The sequence below is a fragment of the Rousettus aegyptiacus genome, unplaced genomic scaffold, assembly GCF_014176215.1.
Source record: "Rousettus aegyptiacus isolate mRouAeg1 unplaced genomic scaffold, mRouAeg1.p scaffold_m13_p_11, whole genome shotgun sequence".
Classification (NCBI taxonomy): domain Eukaryota; kingdom Metazoa; phylum Chordata; class Mammalia; order Chiroptera; family Pteropodidae; genus Rousettus; species Rousettus aegyptiacus.
The window spans coordinates 23,707,053-23,728,325 of NW_023416286.1; the positions used below are offsets into that span (position 1 = coordinate 23,707,053).

At 35.8% G+C, this 21,273-nt stretch overlaps 1 protein-coding gene across 3 annotated transcripts in view; it reads left to right on the top strand.

Annotated features, from left to right (window-relative positions):
• SLC7A2 (solute carrier family 7 member 2) overlaps positions 1–20,587 on the top strand; it is a 55,246-nt gene extending 34,659 nt beyond the window's left edge. For 2 of the 3 annotated variants that reach the window (XM_016129924.2, XM_016129909.2), the window contains exons 2-12: positions 2,387–2,777; positions 3,248–3,403; positions 6,544–6,709; positions 7,864–7,997; positions 8,976–9,198; positions 11,056–11,195; positions 14,217–14,319; positions 15,731–15,936; positions 16,943–17,109; positions 17,860–17,968; positions 20,117–20,587. In XM_016129924.2, the coding sequence (XP_015985410.1) occupies positions 2,402–2,777; positions 3,248–3,403; positions 6,544–6,709; positions 7,864–7,997; positions 8,976–9,198; positions 11,056–11,195; positions 14,217–14,319; positions 15,731–15,936; positions 16,943–17,109; positions 17,860–17,968; positions 20,117–20,313 (1,977 nt within the window). In that variant the 5' untranslated portion in view covers positions 2,387–2,401 and the 3' untranslated portion in view covers positions 20,314–20,587. Of the gene's footprint in view, positions 1–2,386; positions 2,778–3,247; positions 3,404–6,543; positions 6,710–7,863; positions 7,998–8,975; positions 9,199–11,055; positions 11,196–11,457; positions 11,595–14,216; positions 14,320–15,730; positions 15,937–16,942; positions 17,110–17,859; positions 17,969–20,116 lie in introns of all 3 variants that reach the window. The other variant, XM_016129918.2, reaches the window with a different exon arrangement.
• Positions 20,588–21,273: the final 686 nt, after the last annotated feature.

Here is a 21,273-nt window from a genome sequence, read left to right on the forward strand (position 1 = left end):
GGTGTGCCTCATTTTGTATATCAGTTGTTTCCTAAAGTTGTACATGATAGGTCCCATTTTCACATGATCTTAAATCATTACTGAAATTCAATGGGTCTTCATTTCTCCCTAAATCTTGACCTTTGACTCCTCCATTTGTATAAAAACACCGAAATGTTCGGGAAGGTCAGCATTTAGTAAATACCCGCAACTCTCATCCCTCCCCCTGAGCTGAGCTTTGTTTATCCTCAACTTTTCATTTCTTTATTCTTTTTTTTAAACAGAACCCTTTCCTACCTTACTTTCCAGAAGTGTTGTAAGAGAAATAGCTAGTTAAGGGTTAATTAGGAGTAGAAATTGGTACACATTTGATTTATAGAAGTAATGATAGGTTTTGACTTTATAAGCCAGAAAACTGGCAAAATTGGAGATATCCTCTGTATTTTCAAATTTTTCAACAGTCGTGAAGTGCCATGCTTGGCCTTCTGTCAGGTGGTGTGGAAGATACTTACTGATGTGTAAAAACTTTGTTACAGTCAGGAACGTGCCACTCCTTTTCATTTATCTTTAGGATTTTTCTCTGTATTCTTTGAGCTGCTTTCAGTATCAAAGATTTGCATTCCAATCACATCTATCTTTATAAGAAAGAAGTAGAGAGAGCTTTGCAGAAAAGGAGGAGTCATTGTGACCACAGGGGCAGAAATGATACAACCAAACCCAAGGAACTTCTGGAGCCACCAGAAGCTAGAAGGGGCAAGAAACAGATGTTCACTAACGTTTTCAGAGTGAGAGAGTAGCCCTGCCAATGTCTTTTTTCAGGCTGACAAAGTGCTTTATGAGATTTTTTAAAGCTTCATTGTTATAAATCTCTTTCTACATCAATAAATAGAGTATATAAGAAATAAAAGGATTTGCATTCATATTAATGTGTGAATAATGTTTGATGAGTGAGCTTTATCTAGTAGGTATAGTGTGAAACTGGATTATATCCTAGAACTGTATTTCTTATGAGCAATAAGTCATGTAGATTCACTATAGAAAATTTATTTTATTATGTTTCAATAAAATAATTTTAAATAATTGGTTTTTTTTTTTAACAGATTAAGGTTGAGAAAATTTTAAGGGTTTATTTTACAGGATAAGAATCCTCTAAATTCATCGAAGAAGATTCCAAGTTGTGGAATATAAATACTATTATATTCCCTTTTCCTCAGTTATTTCCTAATCTACTGAGTTACATGTCTCTGTAGACAAGGACATGTAGGACTTTCTAATTTTTATACTTTTTTTGCACATAAATTGTATATGTTCATTGGAGATAAATTAGAAATACGTGTCAGCAATGTAATACACATTACATGAATTACATAGAAGTAAAAATTAGCCCACCACCCAAAAATCACTACTGTTAATATTTTGGTATATTTTGTTTCAGACTTTTTACTGTAATATGTGTATATATTTTTTCTTAGTAACATTCATACTTCGTTTTATGACCTGATAGTTTTTTTCAGTGTTATGTTATTTGGGCCTGTCTGGAGTGGGGGTGAAGTGAGACTTTCTGCCTCATTTTATTAATTCCATTTAAAAAGAGCACAATACTTTGGCATGGACTTTGGGTTTATTTATTTAGAAATCTCAGTAACTATAAATAAGCATGTATATTTTACTACAAATTTATACTTAAAGCATACCATAATAGCAGTTTTAGTTATAAAAATCTAAGCATGTTTTTGGGGGAATTTTTTTTTTCTAAAAGGTTCAAATGGCTCCACGAGAATATGAAACAGGATTAAACGAAATCAGAGACGTTCACACATATTTGACAAAGCTGTAGAATACATTATGATGGCATATTTACATGCTTTTAAAATAACTAGACTGCAAGCGCCCTAAGCTAGAGACCATATCTGTGTATCACACCATTCTAGTCATATTCTTAGCACAATTCTTGGCATGTAATAATGCCTAAAAAAAAAAAAAAAGTCGAATGAAGAAAAGAAAGAGAACCAAAAAGATGAGGTAATTCACCCCCTTGTTCGTAGGGAAGACAAATAGCTATCTTTTGGGATATATGTTTATCAGCATAGCTTTAAAAATTGTAGCAAGACAAAAGAACAAAAATGGTAAATCTTTTTAATCACCCAGGGCTCCTATTTTGCTCACCAAATAAGCCATTGTCGCAATCTCTTATAAAAGGCCATGTGTGCGCACAAAATTCACCGCTTTGGCTTCTTATTAAGCCCTCTTTGTGATTGCTCTGGGCATACCTACAGCAGCAAGTGGGAAAAAAAAAAAAAGAAGAAAAAAAAATCCAGGTTCCATAACAGTGCTGAGAAGCTGGGCAGCTGATTGGAGGGATGATTCTTCCAGATCAGCTTCTAACCTCTCCCTTCTCTCCCATCAGGTTGACCTCTTCAAAATGATTCCCTGCAGAGCAGTTCTGTCTTTCGCCCGATGTCTGATCCGGAGAAAAATCGTCGTTCTGGACAGTCTCGAAGACTCCAAATTGAGCCGTTGCTTATCCACCGTGGACCTTATTGCTTTGGGCGTTGGAAGCACTCTCGGTGCTGGGGTTTACGTCCTCGCTGGGGAGGTTGCCAAAGCTGATTCTGGCCCCAGTATTGTCCTTTCCTTTCTCATTGCTGCCCTCGCTTCTGTGATGGCAGGCCTATGCTATGCTGAATTTGGGGCCCGAGTTCCCAAGACGGGCTCGGCGTATTTGTACACTTACGTTACTGTTGGAGAGCTCTGGGCCTTCATCACTGGCTGGAATCTCATTTTGTCTTATGTGATAGGTAGGTTTCCGAAAGCTAATCTTATCACGTGGAATGGTGGAAACAGCACTCTTGAGGCGGAGGCCTTAGGGCTTCGTTGTAGGTCTGCATTAGCGAGCGACTATGTGGTCTTGAGTGAATGACTTGATCCCTGGGTATCTCCTTTTTCTCATCTAAAACTGCAAACTTGGGTGATTCTGCCTTATTTCTGAATATGCCTCTTAGTGGATTTGAAAACCTGTGTTTCTTTTTGTTTGTTTTTGTTTTTTTAAATATATAGTTCTCTAACGTTACCCGATTCTAGTTAGGGACTTGAACATTTGATTACTATTGTATAATTATAAAATTAGCAAGATAATTTTATACATGATTAAAATTTTCAAATCTGGCTGAACTAGCTCATGTTTATCCTAGAATAGAATAGCAATTAATGTCATGTTAATTTTCTCCCAGTGACCTTGTATTCACTGAATGTTCTGTGTTTGGGGAAGGTACGTCAAGTGTTGCAAGAGCGTGGAGTGGCACTTTTGATGAACTTCTTAACAAACAGATTGGTCAGTTTTTCAGGACATACTTCAACATAAATTACACTGGCCTTGCAGAGTATCCTGACTTTTTTGCTGTGTGCCTTATATTACTTCTGTCAGGTAAGAACACTAATTACACTTCTCCCTATGATAAGCTAGAATTTGGGGCCCAAGTTCCCAAGACTAGGCAGCATATGTATACACTTAGGTTATTATTGGAGATCTGTGAGCTTCGCCACTGGCTAGAATCACATTTTATCTTATGCGATACGTTTCAAAAATAAATCTAAATCATGTAGAGTAGTAGGAATGGCCCTTCTGGGTTAACGGCACCTGGAATGCACTAAATACTAGGGTGAGGCACATCAGTTTTAAAATACTAATTGGAGATTTACGGGAATGGCAATGAAGTTTAAATGGGGAAGAATGTGTAATCTTCGGCATTATTTCATCTTGTTAGATACAGCTATGGATATTTGCAAGCATACTAATTCTAGAAGAAATTCTGTCTTTCTATTTATACCTTTATCTATATAATGTAAGCATCTGGTTAAAAAGGAAACATATTCAAACCACTTGTTATTTTTTAATGTAGACATTATGTAGACAAACATACTTTATACCAGGGTTTTTCCATTTTCATCAATATTGTGGCATAGTGGTTTAGAAGGCAGAGGAACTAGAGTCAGAGTAATCAGGTTTTTAATCCTACTCTGCCATTTACTATCTTTGGAACACTGAGTGACTTAATTTTTCCATGACTCAGTTTGCTCATCGATAGATATCAATATCTGTCTTTGCTGGGCTTCTTGCTGTGTACCGAGTAAGCACTTAGATAACAGGCAGTTTTATTCTGTAGCTACAGTTAATACCCTGCTGTTTCCTTATATTTGATTTTCACTATTTGAACATTTTCTATTTTGTTTGTCATTTCTACCTGGACTCCTATTTAAATCCATCAAGGACTGCACTAAGAATAAAATCTGTTTGTTTACACTTCTTATTTGATATACCCTGAGTAGTCTACCCCTCGCTTTCCTTTCCAACCTTATCTTTAGCTACATTCTCCCTTGATTATGAAATGTGATCAAAATATCTTTCTATAATGAATGCTTACTTGTATAATTATGTAATTTTTAAAATAGCTTTACCCTTTAAAAAGTTGGGTGTTAATTAACTATTTTATATAGTGATAGGGTTAGGGATATGAACAAAATTTATAGATCTAAATTTTTGGCATTTTGCTTCTAATATCAAAAAAATCTCATCAATTGTATTTTAAAAGGTGATAGATTTTGTTTTGGTTTCTAAACAGCCTAGCTAACCTTAAATTAGTTCCATCATATTTTATTTAGGGATAGTTTCAATGAACTTAAAATATTCAGTTTTAATCTCTAAATAATGAGATCCATGTAGCTATGACACAGTTAGAATCATTAACTTTCATGGTAAGACTGAGGCCTTAGCCTGCCTGCATCATTTGTCTTGTGTTCATTGACCATCATGTTTTTACTTTAAATAGGCTAAGCTTACATGGTAATTTTGTTATTAGGATCTTTCAAGATCAAAACTTCCTAGTATAAATCTTTATTCATATTGTAATACCAAATATCTTGGCAGCTGAAGTTGTTGTTTCTTTAAGATACAAGAGAATATGTAGTTTTTACATGAGATATTCATTAGTCTCTAATCTACTGGCTGGAAATGGAGATCTCAGACTAGAGAGTGCACATGAGGTATTATGAAACTTTTATAGAACATAACAGCAGCTTTGTTATTTTCCAGAATGTATTGTGGTATAGTGTATAGTGCTTTTTTCCTGGGCGTATAGTAGTTCCTCGCCTGATGCATAGTTATAGACAGTCAGTAGTTGTAGTGACTATACGGTTTTCTTTTATATTGTTAATATAGTTATAGTACTGGACATTCTGGAAATTATAGAGGTAGAAGAATGAAATTCAGCCTCTCTCATCTCTACTTGGATAATTGTGCTTATTTGATCATGAGTGTGTAGATATAGGGAGGAAACAAGTAAACATGTAACTTAATCCTTTTATCACAATCATTTCCCTAATAGTAAAAAACAATTTCTTTGGTCCATAATTCATGTCTTATACAAGATGAATTAAAGATATAAATATGACAAATATAATCATAAAAGTACTAAAAGGTAAACATTTTGGGGTTAATATTAGGGAAAATCTCTCTGAAGGTAGAAACTAAGAAGGAAAAATTTATATTCTGAAATTTTCTCATATGTATAATCAATATTAATATTAAAAGCAAATAATAAACTGGGAAAAACAGGCAATACATGATAGGCAGAGAGCTTATAACATCATTATATAAATAAATTTTATAAATCAGTATGAACAAGAATAGCCTTACAGAAAGAATGGTCAGTTTAAATTGGGCCAAACTTCCTAGGGAATATTTTGACAGCATGAACCAAAAGCCTTGTATAAAAGTACATATTCTTGATACGGTATTACCTTATAGAAAATTATTGTAAAGAAATAATTAGTGTACAAAGATATTTATAAAAATAATTATGTCAGTACTGTTTTTAGTTGTAAGAAACTGTGTGACCTGATTGTCTATAAATAAGGGATTATAGTGTCTCCATATAGAGGAAGAGTATGTGGCTGTTAAAAATGGTTGTATATTTGTTGACATGGAAATATTTGTGTGTGCATGGATGTGTGTGTATGTGCAAAATCCTGGAGAGGAGATTACACTTGCTGTTTATTTCCTTCACATTTTTTCTGTATCTTTATATTACTTCAATAGGAAATTGATTACTTTTACAATCAGAATATAAAACTATTAACATGAGAATTGATTTAATTAAATATCTTTTGGGCATGACAGTTGAATTATTTTGTTTATGTATTTGGTAAACATGATGCAGACATGTGATTGAGCTTTTACTTTAAAAATTTTGCAGCTACTAACCTTGAAATGTGTTTAGAACAGCATTTCATTAAAATTACTTCACCTCTACCACCTGTTGATAATAATAGTCAAAGTTACTAGATTTATTTATTATTGGAGAGTGTGGTATCCTCTGGGTTTGAGCACAATCTGCCTTCTGATATCAAGTTGGTTGTATTCAGAAGACATCATTTCACAGTTGCATAAATGAGTAAAAACTCGCAATAGAAAGGGGTATTTGTGAGTTAAATATATGAATCCTGGTGAAATAATATCCTAAAGCTTGTAACTGCCTTGAAATGTTATTACCTCTTATTTTCCCATAGGTCTTTTATCTTTTGGAGTAAAAGAGTCTGCTTGGGTGAATAAAGTCTTCACAGCTGTTAATATCCTGGTCCTTCTCTTTGTCATGATTGCTGGGTTTGTGAAAGGAAATGTGGCAAACTGGAAGATTAGTGAAGACTTTCTCAAAAATATATCAGCAAGTGCCAGGTAAAATATTTGGGTTTTTTCCTCTCTTAGTCTGAGTTTTTTTTTTTTTTTTTTTTTAATTTGCTGCTTTTGTCTTATGTTACATTTTTCTCTGAAACAATGGTTCTGAAATGTTTGCTTCAGAGACCTTTCTGAGGGTCTATTCCATTCCGAGGCTCTGCTTTCCAGGCTCCACCCAGACATAAATAGGTATGTTTGCTAATGAGCAGTTATTTGGAGCCTTGCAGCTGCCAGTTCTCAACCTCGAGCTCTGCTCTAGGTTTAGGGGAAGGAAGAGGGAGATTCTAACCATCACAAGAATACTTCTTTCTCCCTGAGGTTTGTGACCTCTAAATAACAATGGGTATTTTGAGTCGTGTATCCTTCAGTTCTTCCTTTGGGACAACCATGCAGTTTCATTGCATTTTTTTCAGCCTTGTAGTAAATGTCAGGCCTTGTTTTTTGGAGGATATTATTAGTTACATAAGCAGACTTGCCAATGCATTTTACTTTAAATCTGATTGTCTCAAAATTAAATTAATAATAATTATATATTAAATATTTCATCTTGAGATTTAAGTGTGATGTCCTATGTGTATATGAAATAAGATTACAGAAATATCTGTTACATGGAGTAGGGTATGTCTACATGTTTTTCTTTACATGAGTTGTTGGCCATTCTTCTGATGAAGCAAAAAATTAGTATCTTCTGGTATTATATAATTTTTAACATGTAATAAAATATTCAACTTTAGTATTATTAGTCATGCCTAGAGACTTTTATTTCATCTCTTCAAATGTCTTTATGTAAATTTTTTAAATGTGCAGTCTGCCCAACTGTCCACGAGAAGAAGTTTCTTGTCTTTATTTCAGATCGTGGCCTCAAAATCCTGGCTGGCTGTGAGTTCCAGCCAGAGTGGGTCTGGACCTCCACCTTATGCTGTCAATCAGCCTCTAAGATCAGAGTTGGTAACCAGAGAGGGCGCCATTGTTGGAGATACCACTGCATTCTCTAGGAAGGGCTCAGAGAATCAGGGTTTACTTTTAGTTCTGAATACGTCAGCTTCAAAGAGCTGCTGAACACAACAGCCTTCTGAGGATGTAGTTTCAGACAAATTACTAGAAGCAGTAATTTTCTATGAAAATGACTTTCTGACATTTGTTCTCTTCCATAGAGAGCCGCCTTCTGAAAATGGAACAAGTATCTACGGGGCTGGCGGCTTCATGCCTTACGGCTTTGCAGGAACTTTGGCTGGGGCTGCAACCTGCTTTTATGCTTTTGTGGGTTTTGACTGCATTGCAACGACTGGTAAGAGCAGAGTCTTGGCTCTCAGGAGAAGGAAAAGGTGCTCTTTGTACCCACAGGAGTACCCATGGGTGGCAGCAGAGGTCAAGGAAAGGGAATGGGATTTGGAGCTGATTCCAGGCCCAGCTGTGACACCTGCTACACATGATAAAAGGAAGTGTAATGAAACTCTCTGAGCCTTGATTTCCATATTAGTAAAATTGAGAGAGCAGTACCTACCTCTAAAATGTATAAAGGCTACCAAAAAGATTTTACACACACACACACACACACACACACACACACACACACACACACTTTGAGAGAATTATGTATGAAAAATACTTTGCAAGCTGTCAAATACTTTATAAATGTTAGTCATAGTTAATATCCTTGACCTACTATCTGGAAGTGCTGTTGCAATGAGTAATAAATGATGATCATGCTCCTCAATTATTTCTTCTTTAGTAGGACAAAATATATTTCTCTTCATCCTGTAAGGTAATCATGCCAGAATCATTCTCTAAGTGCCTGCACCATCTGGGTTCATATTTTTGCATGGTCTTATACATGATCATGTTTTTGGTGCTTCAGATTCCAAATCTTACTAGAAGGATCCAAAGTATACTGTTTTCTATTGAAACTAAAGTTTAATATTAATACATGGATTGACTAGAAGTTTATCTGAAGGCTTCATATTTAAGGGCCTACGGAAATGCCATGACAGTCATTTAATCTCTGTGGATGAATTGTTTCCAAAATGGATGAAGACTGTTTTTTTATTGCTAAATGTTTAATGATGCTGGTATGTCAATTTTTTTTCTTTCTGCAATTAGATGTTTATGTAATATTAAAGTACCCTCAAGAAGAGAGAGAATTTCATGTAGATAGAAAGATCAAGCTAAGAAAACAGAAGGGACAAAAACAGAGTATAATTATCATGGGGGAGGAGACAAATTAATGCTTTACCTATTACTGTTTTATTTGTTTATGTTTCCTTAGGTGAAGAAGTCCGGAATCCTCAGAAAGCTATTCCTATTGGAATTGTGACTTCTTTACTTGTTTGCTTTATGGCCTATTTTGGGGTCTCTGCAGCTTTAACACTTATGATGCCATACTACCTCCTGGATGAAAAAAGCCCCCTCCCTGTAGCATTTGAATATGTTGGATGGGGTCCCGCCAAATACGTTGTCGCCGTGGGCTCCCTCTGTGCTTTGTCAGCAAGGTACGTTGCATTACCTCTGGCGTGCAGGCTGTTGGAGTCACTGCGAAAGGTAGTCAGTGTCTAAAGGATTCCTTTTGTATGTTTTAATATGAGGAACATATTATGCAACTATGTATTTTATGGATAGGTTGCCCAGAATTGTTGTCTTAATCTTAAACAATAAAGTCTTTTTCCCTCATCCGTTAAGAGTCAGTTTTTCAGGATAATGATGGTCCAATAGAAATACATGTGGATGCATTGGTACATGTATCCACATACACACACATATATATGTCACATATATTCATATATTTATGCATTATAAAACTTTAAGATGTTTATATTAGTATGTTTTCCTGCTGGCTCTGGCGTCACTTGTAGTGCTACAGACAATTGAGAGCTTAGGTGCATACAGACTTGACATTTTCTGTTGTCTTTTAAAGTAATATATCAAATCTATTTGTGTGGAAGCTATATGCTGTGGCATTGTTAAATATAATGTGCTTTTTACTGTGAAACGCAGATTTTTTCTTACCACTGATCAAGTGAACTTGGTCTAGAAATAGAAATCTCTGTTCTCAAATTCATGGTGGAAATCCAAATAACACCTTTGTGAAAGGAAAGGGTAATTTAATCTCAGGTGTTCAGATTTTCAGTAGCTGCATATTTTAATACTTTAAAATTCATTATTTCTCAGGTTTCCTGAGCTACTCACATTTCAAATTAACATATGATCATAAGATGTTTCATTCCAGTTTTATACCATGCTATACAGCAGAGCATTCTTACAAAGAGAAATTCTTGGCCTGATTATTAATTTTTTTAGAATGAAGATAAGTTTCTAAAATTCTGATACTGGAAAAAGAAATTGCTTTGTATAATTCATCAGCCTAGCTTTTTTTTTCCCTCAAAATCTTTTTCATTTTCTATTCAAGGTAATATGAATCAACAATTAAAAATTACCCCTTTTGGTTTCTCAGCCATCTGCTAGTGATGAGCTTTATTTTGAGTAGTTTCAAAAATCTGAACTGTGATAATGGAAATCCGAACTTGCCATCACAGTCTTAGAAGAGACGGACACAGATTCAGCCAAGGCCAAGCTCAACCTAGCTTTATTAAAAGATGAAGAAGATGGGGTTTTAAAATAAAACATTTTACTTATTTTCTCTTAAAGGGTTTTTTTTTAAACAACTAAGTAATATGCCAAATGGTGCAGCCAGTAAACACACCATTAATTTAAAACATTGAGAGTTTTCTTAAATTTTTAATCATGGCTACATGTGTGTACTAATTTTATAATGAGTCGATTTTTTTTAACCTTTCTCTATTTTGATTATCTTACAATGCTGGGAATTATTATTAATTTGATCAAAGATTGTACTACTTGAGGAAAAATAATGGTAAAAAATATATATAAAAATACATAATTATTAAATAAATGAAGGGACTGTTCTATGAAATCAAATTACTTACTTTCTTTTTTAATTAAGTATCGGTTTAGGAATTTTCTGAGTTATTGCCAGTAATAGTATCTTAATGATATGATTGGGTTTTTTTTTTTATTAAGTCTTAATTACTTAGTTTTAATTCAGTAATAATCATAGGCATGCACAAATTACTTGCATTATTATTTTTAGTCTGATAATTGTGCTGGGCAAATATCTGCAACAGAATAATAAGTAGTAAATATTGGCAATATTTTTAAATGCTAAATCATAATATATTTTTAAATGCTTAATCATAATATATTTTTAAATTAACAAGACTTTATAATCACAGCTATGACGCTGAGTTTTATACAATTACTTCATTTCAGTTCTGGACTGTAATCTTGCATGAATATGTTTGCCACACTGCATGTGTTTGCTTTTTATTCAGTCTTCTTGGATGCATTTTCCCAATGCCTCGTGTAATCTATGCTATGGCGGAGGATGGGTTGCTTTTCAAATGTCTAGCTCAAATCAATTCCAAAACGAAGACACCAATAATTGCTACTTTATCATCGGGTGCAGTGGCAGGTGAGAGAGGGGTGACTTTTATTAAGAAAATGGGGGATCTTTAATTCATCAAAAATTCTGAAAAAATGTGAAAAATTAGATGGTTTTCTGTTTTGGTTTATGTGAAGATCAATAGCTTTTTTTGTGAATGTTTTCAATTTTGAATTTTTTTTTTTTTGGCATAAGTTATGCACTTTAGTGTGTCCAGTCTGTACCTGTATATACCTGTCTAGAATAATGCTTGTAATAACTCACACGTGGATTATGAATTTTTCTGTTCTAGTCTTCTGGGCTCTATGTTTCCTTTACCCCGAATTCTGTTTGCCATGGCCCGGGATGGTTTACTGTTTAGATTTCTTGCCAGAGTGAGTAAGAGGCAGTCACCAGTTGCTGCCACATTGACTGCAGGGGTCATTTCTGGTAAGCTTTACAAACATAGGCTTCTTCAGCATTGGACTTGAACGTTTAATGCGCATGCATGGACTGATAAAGAGGGTCTGCTTGCTGTGCATGTAAGTTAAGAACAAAATCACTGACGAATTAGGGTATGGGCATTAGGATTACATCTGAAAATTACGGTGGCAGTGGTTTACTGAAATTCATTCTTAACTGATCCTTTGGGATTTTTTGTTATTTTAACCTCTTGGGCTTCTAACACATGTGCAAATGGTTATAATGGTTCTTCACTGTATGTCAGGTATTAAATGCTCTTCAGATTGATGAACTAACACATAAAATTGTATTGTTGGCACATAAATTTTAATTAAACAATGATTACTTAATTTTTGATGTATGAATTAAAAATGATTTAATATTTTCTTTTGTTTGGGACTTAAGTTGAATATTGCTAAAGGACCATAGGGTTTTTGAAAAGCTAGTTTACCCATTCTTAGTTTAATATAAGACCTGTCAAAGATAATTATACTTGGCTGTTAGAGTTCCTGCTGTTAGTGTGGTAGATATCCCCACTTCCTGGGCCTTCATGGTTCGCTAAGTTACTAACACCTATATCCTCGTAAACCTCATTAGAAAATCTATTTTTCTTTTCAACAGTTTTGGTACTTAAGTCATGTTAAAAACAAACAAACAAACAAACAAAGAACTCCAGAAGTTACCTTTTGGCATGTCATCATAGCCATGTAAAATACCTTTGGCCAGATTTGTATTATATGCAGAAATTGTCATATATTGTATAGATCAAGAGAATGACCTTAAAGGTCCTATTATAGGAAGCAAGAGAAAGATTCTAGCAAGCTTTGTAGATAAAATGATAAACTCTCTTGGTAGTGGAAATTCAAACCAAAAATGATAATTTTGTTCATGCTCTAAATTGTTGGGAAATTCGGTTAGAGAATGCTAATATTTAGTAATGTATGAAATGAAAATATTTCAGAGTCAGAAAGTATATGTCTAAACAGCTTCACTTTTTTACATATTTTCTAATAAATTTGCACTTTATTAGACATATATTGGAAAGTCAAATCACTAATTTTCTCAGTGCTGAGATTTCTGACTCATAAAATGAAATTTGCACTAGATGATCTAAAGCCCATTTTAATATTAAATAGTGCATTTTAACTTTAAAGATATGTAATATTATGACAAAGGATCACACATTTTATTAACACCATAAAAACTTTTATATATTCCAACAAAACCTTACCCAGTAATACTCTACTATATAGTCACAATTTTAAAAGTATGTATCTTTCTTCCATTAGGAAAAATTTAATTCAGCAGGATAACAAGATACTAAAATCAATAATTAAATGAAGATAATTGTAACCAATTTTTTTTAATGATCTAAAATATTACATTTTGTTATTTTGTACTCATACTTGGCTTGTTTTTTAATGAGATCATATTGTTTGTATGGATAATTATTTTCTTCTGTCTTGTCTACTTTATTCTGGCTATCTGTGATTCTTATAGAACATGAAATTTTAATCATCTAATGTATAAATACACTAACAATGGAGAGTTTTCAAAGTGAGGCATAAGGCGTATTTAAAGAAATAATGTAGTTATCATAGGAGGTGCATAGGGATATAGTTCAGGTGAACTTTGCTTCTACCTAGTCATTGTAATCTTTCTAAATTAGCCCATATATAAAATGGAGAAAATAATCCTATTAGGGCAAACCATGTGAAATTGCTGGAGTTTGGTCAAAAACAGTCAAATACTGGCCATTTTATATGGCTAAGCCTAAATAATTTTTCCTGTCTCAAAGAATTATTGAATTAAAGATAAAATGAGATCATAGAGATATAAAACTTGCAAAGAAATCTAGAACACTATATAAATGGAATGTGGTGTTATCTACTTATTATGTTAGGGATAGCTGTATAATAAATTCAAGTTAATATTGTCACTATTTTGATGTTTCAGTGTAGAAAAGAATTGCTTAGTGCAAGGTAATTATTCCACTATGTAAAGTATGTTTTACCTCTTAACATTACTGGGATTTGGGTGCAGGACCATAGATTGAGCTCTCAAATCTATTAGTCTTACTGGAGTATGTGGTTTTAATCATAGTAGAATTTAGCCTATATAAGAAATATAATTTAATTTGAAATTATTTCATTTTGTATATGATATAACTCAAAATACAGATGAAAATCAAAATGATTATATATCATCTATAATGGAAATTCTTCTGTTTGAATTTTTTGTGGTTTTATAAAAGGAGCTAGCCAATATTTCGTAGCAATGTTTTTCTTCTGAAACATCAAAAGAGCGTATTTTGTATATAATATTTTGACTTTCAGGTTAATATTTTTTAAGTAATCAAAATGGGTCATTTTTAGTAATCAAAGTAGTAGTTTTCTGTTTGATAACTGAGGGCTTTGAAAATTTATTAGCAATTTATATGACCTGAAGAATATCTTAATTGTGAGAAATATATATTCTATACATTTTTCGACTTATTATTGTTACTAAAACAAACAAAATGTTAGGCCCTTGTCCTTGACTTCAACATTATCAATTGTATGGAGTCTCATCATAGGCCATTTCTTTACTGTTCTTTTATTTTCCCAATAGCTGTGATGGCATTTCTTTTTGACCTGAAGGCACTCGTGGACATGATGTCCATTGGCACTCTTCTGGCCTACTCTCTGGTTGCAGCTTGTGTTCTCATCCTCAGGTGAGTTGTCCTTGTCGCCAGATGGTTCTGAAGGATGTGTGTCATGTGGGGCCCAGGGAATGAGGAAAATTAGGGCTCACCTTCCTTGCTTTCAGGGACTTAGCAGTCTCACAGAGGCAAGGAGTCACGACATAAACACACATGAATATAACTTGTAGTAACCAGACTTGGCTCTTAGCAAAGAATCAGTTACAGTTGGTAACTAGCAAAAGGTCAGCCCAATCCATGTGAATAGCAGGTTCTCATAATATATAAAGACACCTAAAAATATTATATTTTCTGTTCCAATAGTTCAACTACTGAGATTTTATATTAACGATTTAATCAAAGAGGCGCGCGCGCACACACGCACACACACACACACACATAAAAGATGTTCATGGAAAAGATAATTTATATTAGTTAAAAGTTGAACTAACCTGAATATCAATAAGAGAATGGTTAAATTAATAAGGGTACATTTATTCAGTGTACTCTTCTACAACAAATAAAATGATATTTAATTATGTGGAGAAATGTATCAGTTTCAGGATGCAAAGCTATATAAAGCATCTAAATTTATTTAAATAACAAATTTACATCTAAAATAATTTTCATATATATAGATATATATCTATATATCTATATATATCTAATATATATATCTATTATATATATATCCATTTATGCCTGGCTGAAATTATAGCAAAGTACTGGCATAACACTGGGCACTAGTTTTAAGTTTCTTCTGTGTACTTTTGCATATTTTTTCTCAGCATATTTTTTCTTTAGATGGAGGACAAATGTTAAATTTAAGTAAAGGCTGCTCAGAGAGAAGAGACCACGTTGGGGAGGCTGGGGCAGCTACTAGGATGAGAGGCAGGCTGATATCTTGACACAGGCCGTACAGCAAGAGGATAGGGTAATGAAGGAGAATGGCACGCGTGGGGTTGGGAGGTGACATAATGGCTGGACGAGCCAGTCAGGGTGAAACTAGAGGACTTAAGTAGGCAAGATGAGGCTAGAGAGGCTGATCGTGATGAGGGCTTTGAATGCCAGGCAGAAGAGTGTATGTTACTCTGTAGCATATACTTAACCCGCGTTTCTGTGCTGTTTTACCTTTGGACATAAGATATTTTCAGAATAATCTTCGTATTATCACGATTGCCTCACTTTAAAATGTAACTCTCTTCTGTACCTAATATGTAACTTTCCAATTAAATGGCTATCAAAGGAACTCGAGAATTGTTTCAGGTATCACACTGAGTAGGTCTGTGGTCTGACTGAGCATGTCGGGGGTTGGAGCCATGAGACGTGTCGATTTATTGCATGAGCTGCGACACTGTAGGACATCTCAGAGTTTTAGGTGCTTATTTCATTTGGGCCAAGGGTCTCTTTGAGAATAAAGACACAGACGTTTATTTGGGGATAGGTACCAGCCTGGCTTATCTTACGAGCAGCCCAAATATTCTCCTGAGAAAGAAGCTCTGGGGTCCTGTGCCGGCGCAGCGTCGGAGAGCACCTCCCAGGACACCATGCTGCAAGAACAGGGGTTCAGCCTGCGAGCCCTCTTCAGTCCCTCGGCTCTGCCCACGCAACAGTCAGCTTCTCTCGTGAGCTTTATGGTGGGATTCCTCGGTGAGTGCTCTTCGCTGCATACATTAGAAAGTCCCAGCAAGTGTGTGTAGATGGAGCCAGTATGACGTGAGAGAGGACAAAAGGCCTCATGTGACCCTACAATATGTGAGCAACTACCTGGAACCCTGAAATTTCCACCTACCAGGTCACTAGACCTTGATAACACCTTTATATTAGTAGGATAAATTTATCACATTTTGATAAATGAAAAAGACAGGAAGAAATTCCCTGAAGTGACAGTGGCAGAAGAACAATATTGATACATTTCATTAGGCGTTAGGGAGCCCCCTGTGTGAAAGCATCAGTCCAGGTACATCTGCCAATCACAGAACTGGGACCCAAGGACACTGGGAGGCAATATAGAAAATCCTTGTCTGCTCACCCACAGTTATGTAATCTGGCCACTTGGGATATCGACAGAGATGCCTCTTGTACTCACTGGGCTCTATAATACAGGATTATTGGTGGCAAGCTAGGGGAAGTACAGGTTCCTCTGAGGGCCCTCTGATGCAGACTTGATGGTCAGAGATATGGTGAGTGGATGGTGATCCACTATCACTCCCTATCACTGAAATAGGGAGTAAAGATGCAGATCATATATTATGCGTTTACATTAACGTTTAGTGTTTAGAACTGCTGAAAATGGACAGCCTTGTCATTTCCCACTTGAAAAAAGAGAAATAACCCCTCTTGCAACAACTCCCCATTAATCCATGTGGAATAGACTGAGACAGCAGCAGATGAGGACCCACGAGGCACATGGGCAGAAAAAGCAAGAGGGTAGCGCCCGAGGAGGGGTTGACTTCCGAGGGGCAGACAGTCATGAGTCAGCAAGCAGCGTTTTTTAAATTGGTGAAATTAGCTATTTCTGCCCATAATGAAAATGAAGAATCTTAGTATTTAGCAAGTAAATATGTAAAGAACTTGGTATCTTACCGAAATCGACCATTTGAACTGCGTGAAGTGTGCGTGCTCATTTCGCTTTGTCTACCTGTCTCCTTTGCAGCATTTCTTGTTTTGGGCCTGAGTATTTTGACCACGTATGGAGTCGATGCTCTTGCCAGGCTGGAAGCGTGGAGCATTGCTCTTCTCGTGCTGTTTCTTGTTCTCTTCATTGCCATTGTTCTCACCATGTGGAGGCAGCCCCAGAATCAGCATAAAGTAGCCTTTATGGTACGTGTAATGAGGATTAAAGATGCCAGATATTATGCGCATTTTCTCTCATACATTAGTTTTCGTAAGTTGTTTCTTTAAAAAAAAGGAAAAAGCACTTCTCATGAAGTTAACCAATGAACAAAAGTGTCGCAGTTCTTTGAGTTGTTCCCTTTTGCCATAAGTATTCTCCCTCCTGTGGCTGTTACTGCCCTTTTCAGAAACTTGAGTATGCTCTTGTCACAATATTATGTAATACTAAACAAAATTCTTGTCAAATAATCTACAGTAACGGAAGAATAATTCGAATATGTTACTTGTGAAAGTCAGGACCTCTCAGTAAGCCATTCTACTGCAAATGAAATTATTCCGTCAGATTTGAAGAGAGCTTTCTGAAAGTATCTCCTGAGAGCTGTGTGTATCCAGCACTCCAGAAGCATAGCCTATTGATGTCTGAACTAAATCAGTAAAATCTAAACTAAACTAAACCCTAAAGCCATTGTGTTTTGGTGATGATGCAGGCGTTTGTTAGAAGGCTGGATAAATCCCCGTTGCTTTGGGCCATAGCTAAGTAGTGTGAAGTGCGATGCTCCCTTAGTATTCTCCAGAAGAATGGCTTTTATTCAGGTTGTCCTTTTTGTAAGAATGCAAACTCCCTGACACGGAGTGAAAGTGTACACTATGTCAAATTAGTTACCACTGTGTCAAAATGATTTGGGGAATGCGCTTTCAGAATCTGAGTATATTTAAGAAAGTATTTTTCCTCCTTAGGTTCCGTTCTTACCATTTTTGCCAGCATTCAGCATCCTGGTGAACATTTACTTGATGGTCCAGTTGAGCGCAGTGACTTGGATCAGATTTAGCATTTGGATGGCACTTGGTGGGTCTTTTAATATATATTTCAGCTTTCTCAGTTTTGGCTCCTTCTTTCCAAGTTTATGCACAATGATTAGAGAAATGCATCTCTTCCCCCTTTCTGGAGATAAAGGCTTTTTCCAATTTCCTCTTTTCTCAGTTTTTAGAACAACAGAGAGCTTACTTTTCCAGATGTTTTCAGATGCCTTTTTAAAAATTCAATTCTCTCAGTAACCTTGTAGAACCCTGTAGATTCTATTTCCTCCCATTTAATGGATGAGAAAAATGAAGCCCAAAAAGTCAAAGGATCTGACTTATAAATGGCAGTTAAGACTCTGATTTACAAGCTAGTGCTTCCCAGTATGCCAGTGGATTTCTGGGCACATTTTGAATGAACTAGTAGCAAGAAATCTTCTTTCTGATACCTGATTTTCTTATTAGAAGATCCTTGGGGGGAATTTAGCATTAAATGACGTGAGTAAGTTTATATATATATATATCTATTACATTGTTTTTCATTTTGACCTCTTCAGTTTCCTCTGTGAAAATTGAGTTAGAAATTAAGATTTTGTCGTAACTAAGGCACTGAGCACCAACCATCTTAAAAATGTGGGATGAAGTAGTGAGAAATGAGAGCTAAATCTGCATTGGTGTCGGTAGCCTGAGAAGTTTGGGTTTGTGCTTTTTGACAGTCCTCCCATTAGCTTAAGAAGGATGAATGTAATTCACTTGTGTGTACGTATGCAAGTGTTTGCTCTGGCTATAAATGAACTTATTTTCAATTTTAAGCCGCCAGGCCACTTGAGTTGATGGGTGATTTACCTCAGTCAGTTTTGCCTACCTCCTCAAACCCACACTAGAGTTTTGCCTATATTTTGGGGGATCTTACACTACACCAAGGAATTAGAATGGTGGTACCTTGAGTCAAAGGTTATCCATCCACACAGGTTATACTAGGTCGTTCTCTCTTTCTGTCAAAGTGACCATTTCTGGTAGGTGGCTCCATTGCTGAAGGGGCAAGATCCTGAAAGGAAGCACCTGCCAGTCAGCTACGCTCTCAGGGGTGTACGACATGGCCATTCCTTTGGGGGTCCTATCAGCTCTCCAGGTGCTGCCAGGAAGCTGAGCCCAAAACCTCAGAGCACAGGACTATAGAACTCACTCCCCTCCTCTGAGCCCAGAAGAATCTCTTTCTAATCTGGTGGAAAGCTTCTCCACACTTACTGCTTTTCCACAAATCACTGCTTCCCTCCTCAAATTGTAGCTCATTGTGGTTTAATGTACTTGATCTTGGTTAATAGCATGAACAACAGAGCCAGATTCTGTATTTGAATCCCCTTCTGCCATTTAATAGCTGGGTGACCTAGACCAAGGTACCGCCCTCGTTTTGTACCTCAGTTTTTTTTATAACATAGTGATTATGATAATTTTATTTGAGGACAGGGAGGCCTGGTCTTCAAAACTCCGAGGACAGAAGAGGAAATAGAATCATTCCTAACAATTGGACATGCCAAAACACTAATTGGTAGCCTACTTCCCATTATTTTAAAGGGGAGAATTATAATGCATTTCACATCAACCCAAAACTCTTAACCAATTTTTGAAATTGTAACTAAAACCCAGCAAAACGCCTACATATCAATAAGTAATCAACTATTTCGTGAGGATTCTTACATTTTCTTCTAATCCCCATCAGCATTGGTGGTTAATAAATAGTTGCTTTGTACACAATTATTTGTCCTTTTCTGGTGACAGTAACATGTGGAAGGCACACCCGTGTCCCCTTTGTGTGCACAGGGCATGCTTCCCAAAATGACTGTGATTCTGATAATCCACCACTTATATTTGAGGTGTAACTGGAAATTTTACTCTATATATCCTTTTGTTTAAAGTGTAGTATTGGGTTTTGAGAAAATAAATATAATTTTTTCTATATAAACATCTGAAAAACACTTATGGAAAGAAACACACATTCTATAAATGAAGAAGTACATTCTGCTGGGAAAGTATTTATCAAGGACCTTCTGTGCAGTAGGTATCATGTTCTTGCATTTCATTCTTCTAAGATAGCACAGAAAGAGAAGGCAAAAAGCCCTATTAAGTTCTGTATTAAATTTCCATGTTCAGTCATTTGCTGACGCATCTAAAGCACTGATATTTTGTTCTCTAAAAGGTTTCCTGATTTACTTCGCTTATGGCATTAGACACAGCCTGGAGGGTAGTGGAAGGGATGAAGAGGATGATGAAGACGCTTATTTAGACAACATTAACACAGCAGCAGAAGAAAAATCTGCCATTCAAGCAAATGACCATCACCAAAGAAACCTCAGTTTACCTTTCATATTCCATGAGAAGACGAGCGAATGCTAACATTTGTAGGAGCAGAGCTGGTCCACGGTCTTAGCATATATATCCTACATTGAGTCGGCCTTGACAGGATGTCATCATCGTGCTAGATTGTCATGGGTTTGCTGAAGACATAGTTCACCCTAATTTATACTCACTCACCTGGACAGCACCTCCTCAGATGGCGAATTATGTACTTGGGGAAGCTTCGTGAGCTCTTTCCTCAGTGATGAATATCCCCAAAATAGCAGGTGTGTGTGTATGTACGTCTGTATGTACATACGTATGTGTGTATAGTATGTGTGTATGTGTGTACGTATGTGTGTATGCATTGAGGAATACGAATGTTGAAAGTTGTTGGTGTTTTCCTATTATTGCATTACATTTTTCTAATGTCATTAATTGGTACTTACTGCACATACTTAAATGGAGGTAATCACTTAACACAAAAGTGTTTTGTATGTGCCTGGTATGGTTAGGGAAATAATTTGCTTTTTCTTGTTAGACTTCATTAATGTCAATTTAGAACATAATACAAATTGCAAATTGCAATCTTTGTGTCTGTCATTGGTTAAGAGTAAGAGGAGGGGATAAGAAACGAGCCTTTTCTATAACTTATAAATGCCAGCAGTTGAGTTTAGTACAGATTTTTCTACTGTGAAGTATGACAGTTCACTAAAAATTTAGTCAATAGGAGTTTTTGCATCTGCCATACTGCACAGGGCAGGGGTGGCATTCTGCATCACCAGATGGCACCCCTTTGAACTACAGCCTTCTTAGAAAGCAGTAGTCATTAAATATGAGGCCTTCACCCGCTGTGAGTGATATGCCCCCTTCAGTCCATTCAGGGGCTTGAGAGAGGTGGCATGATCTACTTGAGACCCTTTATGTTAGAAAGTGAAGGTGGTCCCCATGGCCAGAAAGCTGGTGTAACTGGCAGTGATGAAGAAAAGTTTAAAAATCAGAGTTAGATATATGCTTAGT